Raw genomic sequence first — 12,856 nt, 5'->3', positions numbered from 1 at the left:
TAATTCTACCTTTGAGATGACCAATTTTTGTGGTGTGTACAGCATGATAAACTGAGTTTTATTTTGTTTCTGTTTTGGACTGGGTCTGGCTAGCCTGGAACTTGTGATCCTCCCAACTCATCTTCCTCAGTACTGGAATTTAGACATGTGTTACCGTGCCTGGGTTAATGACATTAAAAAAAATAAAAACAAACAAAAACGCTTTAGAAAAGATACATCTTGGGCTGGAGAGATGGCTCAGAGGTTAAGAGCACAGACTGCTCTTCCAGAGGTCCTGAGTTCAATTCCCAGCAACCACATGGTGGCTCACAACCATCTGTAATGGGATCTGATGCCCTCTTCTGCTGTGTCTGAAGACAGCGACAGTGTACTCACATATATAAAATAAATAAATCTTAAAAAAAAAAAAGAAAGAAAAGATATATCTTTACTATTACATAGACTTAAAACAGACAAACATTAAAAGAATAAAAAAGTTGATCGGCTCAGCAGGTAAAGGCACTTGCTGGCAAGCCTAATGACTTGAGTTCAATCCCTGGGACCTACATGACAAGCTGGACTCCAACTGCCTGCTCACACTGTGGCACGTGCCCACTACCATCACAACAGATAAGTAAATGCAAGAAAAAAATTAAAATAGTTGAGACATCTGCATAAATTTCATTTTCTCTGTAATACCTAGATACATCTAGGGGTTAAAGAGGAGAAATGCGTGGCCTGCCTAACCAGTCTAAAAATCTATGCTTGAAATGAAGACATATAATGAAGTCCTTAAGTGAACATAGAATTTTCTACATTTTAAGCCGGTACCACTTCCTGGGATCATTTTATATTATGCATTTTTATGTTTATAAATATTTTTATAAATACTGTATCAATGTGCTGTTCTCTATAAATCTACAAACTGGCAAAGGTCACACATCTAGAATTTTAAATAGAACTCATCTCCAGTTCCAAAAGAGTTCTTTCAAATCATGATCTCTGTGGACTCCAGGCCCTTTCAGGGTTCCACCGGAATCAATGAAAAGCAGCAAGAGGCCTGGCTGGGACTCAGTGGGGGCTGTTTATCTGTGGGACAAAGACTTGGATTCAACCCTTAGCACCAGAGGAGGGGGAGGAGCGGCGGGAAAAGGACCACTCCTTCAGGAAAGGTGTTGATAGCAGTTCATTTGAAAGGCACTAACTAGAATCCACAATCCATAAAGTGTTTCAAGTTTTTGAGGCAATCTTCAAACGTGAAATCGAATACAGGGGGATGGGGAGGGGGGTGGGGTAGGGGGGTGTGGCAGACGAAGCGAAATGAGCTTTTTAAACAAGGAAGGGAAACTACAAAGGGATTCTTGTAGTGTGTCTTGGTTTTAGAAGAGCTTCAGCAGTGTCTGCTTTGTTATCATCTGAGACAGAAAATGATTGCTACTTACACCTTGCGGTTACTATGCAGCCGGCCAGAGAGAACACCACACTGTCCTCTAGGATCTACAAAAGCAAACTGAGTTCAGAAAGTATGAGATGCAAGGTGGCCTTTACCAGGCTCTACTAAGATAATCTAGAGTATAAAATTAGTCTCAACAAAAAGCTGGGAGGAGGATATATTATTATTTCTTTACTAGGTCTTCATCGAACCCAAAATCCGTGTAATCAGAGAGTCGATCGAGGGTAAGGGCTGCTGGACCAGAGGGAGAGGTGACTCAGCCTTCTGAGCCCTCACTGCTCTCGCACACTCACTGCTCTTGCACGGGGCACAGGACTTGATTCCTGTGCACAGGGCTGGTTCCAAACAACCTCAGTGGGCAGCTCCCACCTGCCTGTAGCTGCAGTTTAGAGAATCTAACACCCTTTTCTGAGGGCTCCTGCACACACTGGTGTATGCAAACTCACAGGCTCACACATTTACACATTAAAGGGCAAATACAACTCTAAATCCTGGACTGACCATCTTCTTCCTGTGTCAGTTTCACCTTTTTCCATCATTTTTAGTGAAATTTGTCCTTTGACAATCAGACATGTACACAATGCATTCTGGTTGCTCTCACCCCCCCCCCCCCCCCCCCCCCCGTCCTCCCTGTCATGGATGGATCCTACCTTGCAATGCCTTTTGTTTTGTTTTTCCAGAGATTGTCTCACAGTGTAGGCTGCTCTAGAACTCACAGAAATTAGCCTGCCTCTGCCTACCCATAACAAATGAGACGCCCTGACTTCCTGGAGGCCATTTGCACCGGAAGAGAAGCACTCTATGCCCATGTGACCTCTTCATAACCAATCAAGATTCCATTACCTGCTGCTCATTAAGGTTTCTCTGTACTAAGGAGTCAATGAAGGTATGTTGACTGAAGTCCCCTCCTTTTCGTTCCTTTATGATTTTCTTTAAAATAGCTTCCAATTGCATGAGAGCTTAAAAATTAAAAAGAAAAAAAAATCACAATATAAGCATTTGTGGAAATTAAACCTCCTAAGAATAATTCTGTCCAATGTTTCCATGTACAGAACAAAAACTTTAAAAACAGTAACCAATAATTTTTAAGGCAAATTTATATTTAAATCATGTTTCTTTCTTTCTTTTTGTGTTAAATTTCAGCTACATTCAGGAGGCAGAAGCAGGCAAACCTTTGTCAGTTTGAGCCAACCTAGTCTAAAAATCGAGTTCTAGGACAGTCAGTACTACATAGAGAAATCCTGTCCTGAAAAATCAATCAATCAATAAACAAATAAATAAATAACTAAATTCAAGGATAACTGATTTGTTGATTGTAAAGAAATCACAAAGGAGTTCCAAGACAGCCAGGGCTACATAGAGAAACCCTGCCCTAAAACACAAGCAAATAAGCAAATGTGAATAAAATGCCTATATGCAATTCAGGGAATAATTGATTTTAAAGAAACACCTAAATTATTACCACCCAGGCACAAATGTAAATAATTCTAACACCACACAGGCCTCCAAATATACATATCTCTCCATTAATATCAATCCTTCCTTCTACATTCAGTCTTCTTAACTGTTCAGCGCCTCTCAAATCAAGGATCACTCATCGAAAGACAGAAACAGACATGAAACAAGGAGAAATGTAAATTCTCAATCCTAAAAGACAAAAATAACAGATAATCAACTCCACTAAAACTGTGCACAGATTTGCTTCATTGCTCATCTTGGCTGACGCGTCCCTTCACTGGTGATGTGAAGACACACTGTTTGCAATGGCTCCCAGGACCTGACTGATACTCCATGGCTGCTATACAAGCCCCACTGGCGGGCCAAGTCTCATTTTAACCTCTTCCTGGCTCTTGAATGTTTTAAGGGTGGAATGTCCAAGGTCTGGGTTGTCGCTTATTTCTTTTTTCTTTCTTCCTTCTTTTCTTTTTTCTTTTCCCTTCCTTCCTTCCTCCCATCCTTCCATCTGTCCATTTGTTTGTCTGTTTTAAGACAGAGTCTCCTTGTTTGACCCATGATGGCTTAGAACTCACTACCTAAGGGCTCTGTTCTGGACCTCCCTTTTAATCTATATTTGCTATCTTGGTGATCTCCGGTCTTAAGATTTTAAAACTATATAACAAATACTTCCAAACTTTTATTTCTAGCCAGGGTCTTTTTTTCCTCCAAACTCCAGACTCATAAATTTAACTGCAAACTCAACATCTCCACTTAGATACCGGATGCATATTAAGCGTAGCATCCAACATACTGAACTCTTGATCACTCTGCAAAATTGCATCTTCCCAACCTTCCCAACTTACTTACTAATAATTTTATTCTGCAGTTACTCTGGCCTAACAGCCTGTCTTCTACTCTCTTTTACTCCCTATCTAACTCATTAGCCAGCTGACGGTTGTCCTCAAAGCACAGAGTTTTCTATTGTTCCCTCCTGTTTCTGTCCCTCATCACCTGCTGCTTAGCACCTGATCCAAGCCTTAGTCTCTTTCTAGCCTGCTTCACTGCAAGAGCACCTGAGTTACTCCCTCTGCCTCTGTCCTGGCATTCTCATCTACCAGCCGCAACCAAGATTTAAAAAAACAAAACAACAACAAAACCCCTCTACATTGCAACCTCTCCACCACACATCTCTACCCTCATTCCAGCCTCACTGGCAACACTGTCAGGATAGCTACATTGTAGCCTCTTCACCGCACATTTCTAGTCTCACTCTGGCCTCACCGGCAACATCTTCAGGATAGCTACATTGTAGCCTCTCCACCTCACAGCGCTAGCCTCCTTCTGGCCTCACTTTCCACCTTCTTTTCAGAACTCCCTATAAATTTACTAACTTGGATCATTTCTTATTTCTTCCAGCTAGAATGAGGTACCACAAAAATTCTTCCTAGTCATTAACATCTCCAAAGACCTAACATATACCAAGACAGTATAAATCTTGACCAAAGGTAGGAAGCTTTCAATAACTGACTACACATTAATCATGGAAAGGAGTTGCCGAAGGTATAATGCAGTAATTCCCACACTGCCACACACTAGGATTACCTGGGAGGAATTTCTAAAAATAGTAAAACACATGTCACACATCATAGTAATTGAATCTGAGTGGAGGTAGAGAGCAGATTTCAATATTAAAACAAAACAACACAATACTGTGGTGTAACGAAGCTTGGGAATTATTGTATTCCTGAAATATAGTTTTTTGCAAAAGGGAATTAACCTAAATACACCCATCAAGTGAGGAGAATGACAACAAATACTATCACAGGGCACGTATCAAACTGAATTTTAAAAGCTTCTGGTGGGTGTCAGGATGATCCCCAGAACAGCAACCATGAGCACAGGATGTTTTGTGGCCTGTGCACACAGTGAGAACCAGCACACAGTAGGTCATAAATACTTTAGAGAAGACTATGAAGCAATACCACTGTGTATAGAAAATAATCTGTTGTTCTCATGAGGCCCTTTTCCCCCTTAGGAGATGGGTTTCTAACTCCTGACTTCAATTGATGATCCTCTTGCCTCAGTGTACCAAGGAGCTGGGACCACACATGTACATCACTGTGCAGGATCTGTGTTTTCATTACTCTGTCTGATTCTAAAAGGAGGCAATGAAGCAGGTCAGAGTAAAATATTAACATGCAGGGCTTGGATTGCTCAGTAAAGTGTTTGCTATACAACCACGAGGACTGGGTTGGGGATTTAGCTCAGTGGTAGAGCACTTGCCTAGCAAACGCAAGGCCCTGGGTTCGTTTGGTCCCCAGCTCTGAAAAAAAGAAAAAAAGAAAAGAATAGACAACCATGAGGACTGTAGAGAGACTAACTTATGTATTGTATGGATGCATCACCTGTCAAGTAAAAAGCCTAAGGCCTATGGCTTAGGCAGGGAATAGAAGGTGGGACATCTGGAGGAGTAAGGATTCTGAGATAGAGCCAGGCACAGGAGGTCCTTGGGAAAGATGAAATGGAATGGACGCAGGGTACCTGAGCACAGGTAACTGGCAGAATGTAGGTTAAAATAATTAGGTTATTTTAGTGATGATCTAGTCAGAGTAGAGCCTAGCTATATGGCCAAGGTATCTGTAAATATATTTTGAGTTTGAGTCTTATTTCTGGGAACACAGGGCTTGGAGGAAGAACCAGGGCTTAACTACAAGGACCTTGATAAATATCCCATCGCTTATGGAAAGAAGAAAAAAGGCACTGAGGAGGTTGACACAGTCACTGGGGCCTGCTGGCTCGCCAGTCTCCTCTAGTCAGTGAGCTCTAGGCTCAGAACTTAAGGACAGGAGTGACAGAGGAAGATATCGGACATCAGAGTCAGGTTTGCCCAGCAAACATTGACCCACTGAGTCTTTTGATGGCCTGGCACCTTACTTTTTGAGAGACGGTGCTTCACTGGACAGAGGTTGGTATTCAGCTAGGCTGGCTGTCCAGCAAATCCTTGGATCCACTACCTCCTCTAATGTCCCCTCAAGTGCTAGAGTTACACTGTGCACCACCACACCCAGACTCCGGATGGCCACTGGGAATCTGAACTCAGGTCCTCATGCTAGAGCAGCAGTGTGTCACCAGCCGAGCTGTCGACTCCCGGCCTTACACAATACTGCTTTTCTATATAAATTTTATTTTTTAGTTTACAACTTTACCAACGATCTATTTTGTGTCTGTGTGCACGTGTGTGAATGTGTGCAGATGCCCTCGGAGGTAAGAGGATATCAGATCCCTCAGAGCTGGAATTACAGGTATTTGTGATCTTCACAACATGGATACTAGGATGTTAAGCCATTTCTCCAGCCCCTATATATAAATCTTATAAATTACTGCCAGAAAACTTAGACAATATTTTACTCAATTTTATAATGGCAGTTTTTTTGAGGGAGGGGGCTGGAAAGAGGACTGGGCAGTTGGAAACACTAGCTGTTCTTGAGAGGACCCAGGTTCAGTTCTTAGCACCCACATGACACCGACAGTTGTCTCTACAGCTCCAGAGGATCTGACTTCTCTTCTGGCCTCAGTAATAGCAGACATGCAAGTGGTACACAGACGTACATGCAGGCACAACACTCATGCATGGCAAACGTCACATTTTTTTTTTTTTTTGGCTCTTTTTTTCGGAGCTGGGGACCGAACCCAGGGCCTTGCGCTTCCTAGGCAAGCGCTCTACCACTGAGCTAAATCCCCAACCCCAAACGTCACATTTTAAACGTCACAAATACTATTTTCTTCTTTGAGACAGTTCTACCCCTTATTACTCATAATACATGCGACCGAATGGCTTTCTAGTGTCCCCTATGCTTTCTATAAGTTATGTATTGTGTACTCACTGTGCGGTGAGTACCAGCTTCTACTTACTGCTTTTTCTTATCTTTCATTGAAGAAAAAATCATCACTGAATGAAATGTAGAAGGAAAAAGCACAGAGAAAATATAGATGACAAGTGATCTCGCCATCAGAGATAAGACAACTAAAATCACCGCATGTATCTCTGAATACATATTAGAATTTGAAGATGAGGGGCTGGGGAGACGGCTCAGAGTTTAAGAGCACCGACTGCTCTTCCAGAGGTCCTGAGTTCAATTCCCAGCAACTGCGTGGTGGCTCACAACCACCTGTAATGGGATCTGATGTACATGCAGGCATCTACATAATAAATAAACCTTTAAAAAGCATTTGAAGATGAGACCTTGGCTGTAGATCCAAGGTAGACTACCTGCCAACTGGTACCACCCCAAACCAGTTAATTATAAGTGGCTACACTAGCCGGGCAAACATGGTGGTGGTCGCCTTTGATCCCAGCAGGTGAGTTCAAAGCCAGCCTGGTCTACAGAGTGATTTCCAGGACAGCCAGTGCTACACAGAGAAACCGTGTCTAGAAAAGCCAAGGCGGTGTGGGAGGAGAGAGTGGCTAAGCTTACCCTCTTGATACTGGTTTTTCCGAGTGGTGTTTTTATCAAGTGACCCATCTAGAAAGCCTTTTCCAATCTCAGACCACACCTAAAAACAAGAAAGCATGTAAGTACTATGTGTGGTGTACAGATTTCCTACATATTAATATTGAGTGATATAAACTGTTGGGTCCTGAGGTTCTCCCTTAGCAGCATATCTGAGCGCCTCAGCTGTTCCTTTGCAGCTGACTGCATGATCATTTGGTCCGAGGTTTCTGAGAACAGGGCTCAGATATGTTTTAATGATTTCAATCAAGGCTCTTTCAAACTAATTTCAGCTGGCATATGAAAACGTCCCATTCTTAAAAGCAGCACCCATGGGGTAGAGGGCGTATGTGGGCTGAGGATGGTTGGTAGAACACCTGTTTAGCATTGGATTGGATCCCCAGCAGGACAGAACCTGGATGTGGTGAGCCCTGCCTGTAATCCCAGATGGTGGGAGGAGGATTGGAAATTCAAGGCCATCCTTGGCTACATAGAGACCAGCCTGGGCTACATAAGACCCTCGACATATGTTCCTCACCACACTCAAACCCACCCCCAAAAAAAGGAGAGGAGGAAAAAGAAACAGAGACCAAAAGGCAGCAGAGTGAGATACGTATTTTATTATACATATCTTATCCCCTCAGATAGGAGGGCATTAAATAAATAACAAGTAATTATCAACTTTTATTTCACTGGAGATACTGATAAACATTAACTTAAGCCCAGCAAGTGTTAAAATTTAGTTTCATATTTGAAGACAATAAGCAGAAAAAATACTTTTAAAACTGGTCACTAGTTAAGAAACAAATCCTTAGTAACAATTCAAAAACTCTGAAAAAAAGAGGAAAAACACACTAATGAATGGATAAATATTTTTAGAATAATAGTTTAACTGTTTCTAATACTTACCTTAAAAGTAAGTCAGGTAGTGGTGACACACACCTTTACTCCCAGCACTCAGGAGGCAGAAGCAAGAGAATCTCTGTGAGTTCAAGGCCAGCCTTGTCTACAGAGTGAGTTCTAGGACAGCCAAGGCTACACAAAGAAACCCTGTCATGAAAAACGAAACCCCACAAAAGTTATTAATGTGCACATTTCATAGTATTTGAATGTAAAAATTAAATTTGCAAAATGTGGAGATGGCTCAGCTGTAAATCATTTACCTTTTGTGTGTGAGTACCTGAGCCTGACTCCCACACAGAAAAGCAGAGGATTGGAGAAAAGGCCCAGGGTTTAAGAGTGTTTGCTACACAATCATGAGGACCAGAGTTTGGAACTCAGCGTCCCTTTAACAAGCAAAATGCCTGTAACTCCAATACCCTCTTCTAGGCTCCATGTATGCACAAATGCACCACTGCACATACATGTGTATGAACCAGTGATATAAATCCTTTGTTTGTATGTGGCTGACCTAGAACTTACTTTGTAGACCAGGCTGGCCTCAAACTCAGAGATCTGTCTGCCTGTGCCTTCAGAGTGCTGGGATTAATGACATGTGTTACCACCACCCAGCTAAAATAAATTTTTTTTTTTTCGGAACTGGGGACCGAACCCAGGGCCTTGCGCTTGCTAGGCAAACACTCTACCACTGAGCTAAATCCCCAACCCGTAAAATAAATATTTTTAAGAGGTTAGTTTTATGTCAACTGGACACAAGCTAGAGCCATTAGAGAGGAGGAGCCTCAGTTAAGGAAATGCCTTTATGAGATCCAGCTGTAAGGCATTTTCTCAAGGGTGGGAGGGTCCGTTGAGGGTGGTGCCATCTCTGGGCTGGTGGTCCTGGTTCTTTAAGAAAGCAGGGTGAGCAAGCCATGAAGAACAAGCCAGTAAGTGGCACCCTCCATGGCCTCTGCATCAGCTCCTGCCTCCAGGTTCCTGCCCTGTATGAGTTCCTGTCCTGACTTCCCTCAGTGATGGACTACAATGTCAAGTGTAAGCTGAATGAACCCTCTTCTTCCCCAGCTTGCTTTTGGTCAGACGGCTTTGTCACAGCTACAGGAACTTGACTAGGAGAGTGGGCGTGAGGACACTGGACCGTAGTCACAGCACTGGGGAGACAGAGACAGATGACATTCGTGACAATGGTATCTGAAGTTGTCCTCTGGCCTCCACACACACGTACATGCACCCATCAACACATATGTATTAAATAGTGACAAGGTAGTACCCTCCAGTTCCTGGTGATTCTTGTTTAGAACTATTTTAACTATTGTTTGATAGTTAAAATACCTTGTTTTAACTATTAGATCCGGTGCGATGGTATACGCCTTTGATCCCAGTAGGGGTGGGAAGAGGGAAGATCTCTGTGGGTTTGAGGCTAGCCTAATCTACATGGCCAGATCGAGGAGAGACAGGGTACACAGTGAGACTCTGTCTCGAAAAAGGAAGGAAGGAAGGAAGGAAGGAAGGAAGGAAGAGAGGGAGAGAGAGGGAGGGAGGGAGGGAGGGAGGAAGGAAGGAAGGAAGGAAGGAAGGAAGGAAGGAAGGAAGAAAGAAAGGAAGGAAGAAGGAAAGAAAGAAGGAAAGAAAGGAAGGAAGGAAGGAAGAAAGAAAGAAAGAAAGAAAGAAAGAAAGAGAGGGAGGGAGGAAGGAAGGAAGGAAGAAAAGAAGGAAGGAAGGAAGGAAGAAAGAAAGGAAGGAAGGAAGGAAGGAAGGAAGAAGGAAAGAAAGAAGGAAAGAAAGGAAGGAAGGAAGGAAGGAAGGAAGGAATAAAGGAAGAAAGAAAGGAAGGAAGGAAGGAAGGAAGGAAGGAAGGAAAAAAATCTCTTGTAGACTTAAATAATGTTAGGAATAATTTCTCAAATCTGAGGAGTGGTAGGGTTCATGACCTACATATGATTTCAGAAAATAAGTGCTCTCATGTTGAAACTAATTTAAGGACTCCACATGTGAGTATAGGAAAGACAGTGCTACTCAATTTAGACTGAGTTAGTCTCGCTGCTAATCACGCTCACCTCATTAGTGTCTTCACGCTCCAATGACTGCGCTGAACTTTCTATGTAAGACACTATCTAGTTCTATTAGCTTCTAGCCTTTCTTTTTTTTTTTTTTTTTTTTTTTTTTCCGGAGCTGGGGACTGAACCCAGGGCCTTGCGCTTCCTAGGTAAGCGCTCTACCACTGAGCTAAATCCCCAGCCCCTAGCCTTTCTCTTCCCTTTAGAATTTTTTTTTTTTTTGTTCTTTTTTTTCGGAGCTGGGGACCGAACCCAGAGCCTTGCGCTTCCTAGGTAAGCGCTCTACTACTGAGCCAAATCCCCAGCCCCTTCCCTTTAGAATTTAATATTACTTTTATAACACACTGGTTAAGTTTTAAATTTTTTAAATTTAATTAGACACTTTTTACATTTCAAAAAGTATTTATCTAAAAAGAAAACACACACACACACAAACACTACACCAATTAGCTTCCATTGTTCTTGTTAGATCAAAAAGAAGATGCTTAAATGTTAAGGCACACATTTGGGAAGATGGCTCAGTTGGTAAAATGCCTGCTATGCAAACATGAGAACCAGAGCCCCGGCATCCACACAGAAAGCCAGCCACGGCTACCGCACACCTATAACCCTGTGCTGAAGGATGCTCAGAGCCCAGGAGCTCCCTGGCCAGTCAGTCTAACTAATCCACAAGCTGAGGGCTTTGGAAGAGATACTGTCTCAAAACTAAGATGAAACAAATTAAGAGGAAGATACCATCACATACATGGGTATACATGCACAAATAAACGCCACACACACACACACACACACACCTTCTTCAGAGGTAAAGTCAACATTCGACTACTCAGCCTGATGAAAGAATCATTTTTTCCTTGACTCACTACTCACTGTGCCGTGAATCTTTTGGAATCGGATGACTTCCTGTTCACCTTCAAATGTGTCACCCAGTACCATCCGTGTGACAAACTTCAAAGCAAAACCAAGCATATGCTGGCTCAGAGGTATGTGCTGGGTCTCTGGGTAGGACAGCCATTTGTCTAATAATTCTTCTGAGAGCTGAAAAGAACAGAAAAATAACACTTTATTTTGCGCTCCCTAAATCTTACAAGGGATTCAGTAAGACGGCCATGTAAATAAACTGTGTAACCAAATCAAGCAGGCAGGCATTCCTGGCTGTGTCTCAGCTGCAATCTGCAATGGTTTGGCCTTCACTTCAGTAAAAATAAAAACGATTTCTAAAATAAGACAGAATAAATACACTACAATAAACATAGAAAATATAAGCTAAAAATTCAGGATGGAAAAAATATTATATCTAATGGACTTTAAACAGAATAAAAAATATTAATGTCGATTTCAAACAGTAGAGATTTATTTACCCAAGTGGCTGTGACTCAATCCACAAGTGTGACAATGTCAAAGTGCTGGACACCGCTCTAAAAGGAGGAACCTCTCAGAGCCTCTGTCAGCCTTTCCCTCCCCACAGACTTATCAAATTCCCTGTGAAATAAAAACTATGTAGTAAAAGACTACGAACTTGACAGCACAGCAAAATAAAACCTTGATTTTACCTTCAGCTGTGACCCTGCAGTCACTTGCAACAATGTATCTAACCTAAGTTCAGATGTTCCACATCTGAGCTGGGACAACACTCCCCACTCTGCATGGCTGGGAGACCCGACCCATGTTACAGGAAACAGTAAAGGCTTTCTGAGCCAGTGTATGCAAAGACCTTGGTGTGGCACAAACTACAGCTATACCTCCTTTTCTTAAGGAATTACAAGTAAGTTCTATAAAAAAAGAGAATATTCAAAAGAAAAATATTTAGCATCTCTTAGACATATACCTCCTTAAAGGGAACATTAATATAAACTTAATCTGTGGAAAAACAGGAGGTAGTACTTAAAAAGGATTTTTTTTAAAGATTTATTCATTTATTGTATATATAAGTACACTGTAGCTGTCTTCAGATACACCAGAAGAGGGCATCAGATCCTATTACAGATGGTTGTGAGCCACCATGTGGTTGCTGGGAATTGAACTCAGGACCTCTGGAAGAGCAGTCGGTGCTCTTAACTGCTCAGCCATCTCTCCAGCCCCTTAAAAAGGATTTCAAAGTACCAAGTTGATATATATTTTTTTTTACAATAACTTTGGGGTCAACTAAAACACAATGCTATGCAGATTCAAAATTACTTCCAGGTTGATGGTGTAGCTGGGTGGACGATCACATGCCCAGCATACATCAGGTCTGGGGTTCAATCCCCACCACCATAGATACAACAAAAATATTAATTTCATGCCACCAACAAAATAACCCCACACACCGCAGTCTCTCTTCGCCTAAGGATTTTTAGCTGCTCTAGAAATATTAAGTGGAGAACTCTGGAAATCATTTCTAAGTTACACGCTTCATGTTGTTCAGAGAATTGTGATTAACTCTCATACAGTCCTGCTCTGCCCTGCCCAGGATGAGAATCTAACACCTAACACGCTGGCGCTGTGTCTGACCCAAGTTCCACTGCCACCACTGCCGCCTAAGAAAAAGAGCTTGTATGGGA

The 12,856-nt window shown here is 42.2% G+C and overlaps 1 protein-coding gene across 3 annotated transcripts in view; it reads right to left on the bottom strand.

Annotated features, from left to right (window-relative positions):
• Positions 1-12,856, bottom strand: part of Cyp20a1 (cytochrome P450, family 20, subfamily a, polypeptide 1) — a 49,286-nt gene that overhangs the window by 19,633 nt on the left and 16,797 nt on the right. For all 3 annotated transcript variants that reach the window (XM_087566231.1, XM_087566232.1, NM_199401.1), the window contains 4 exon segments: positions 11,184-11,351; positions 7,345-7,423; positions 2,276-2,391; positions 1,422-1,476 (listed from right to left, as the gene is read on the bottom strand). In XM_087566231.1, coding sequence (XP_087422357.1) covers positions 1,422-1,476; positions 2,276-2,391; positions 7,345-7,423; positions 11,184-11,351 — 418 coding nt within the window.

This window comes from Rattus norvegicus, chromosome 9 (genome assembly GCF_021556685.1).
Source record: "Rattus norvegicus strain SHRSP/BbbUtx chromosome 9, alternate assembly SHRSP_T2T, whole genome shotgun sequence".
Taxonomy (NCBI): domain Eukaryota; kingdom Metazoa; phylum Chordata; class Mammalia; order Rodentia; family Muridae; genus Rattus; species Rattus norvegicus.
Note: the sequence above shows the minus strand (reverse complement) of the source record. Positions and strands in the feature narration are given on the sequence as shown.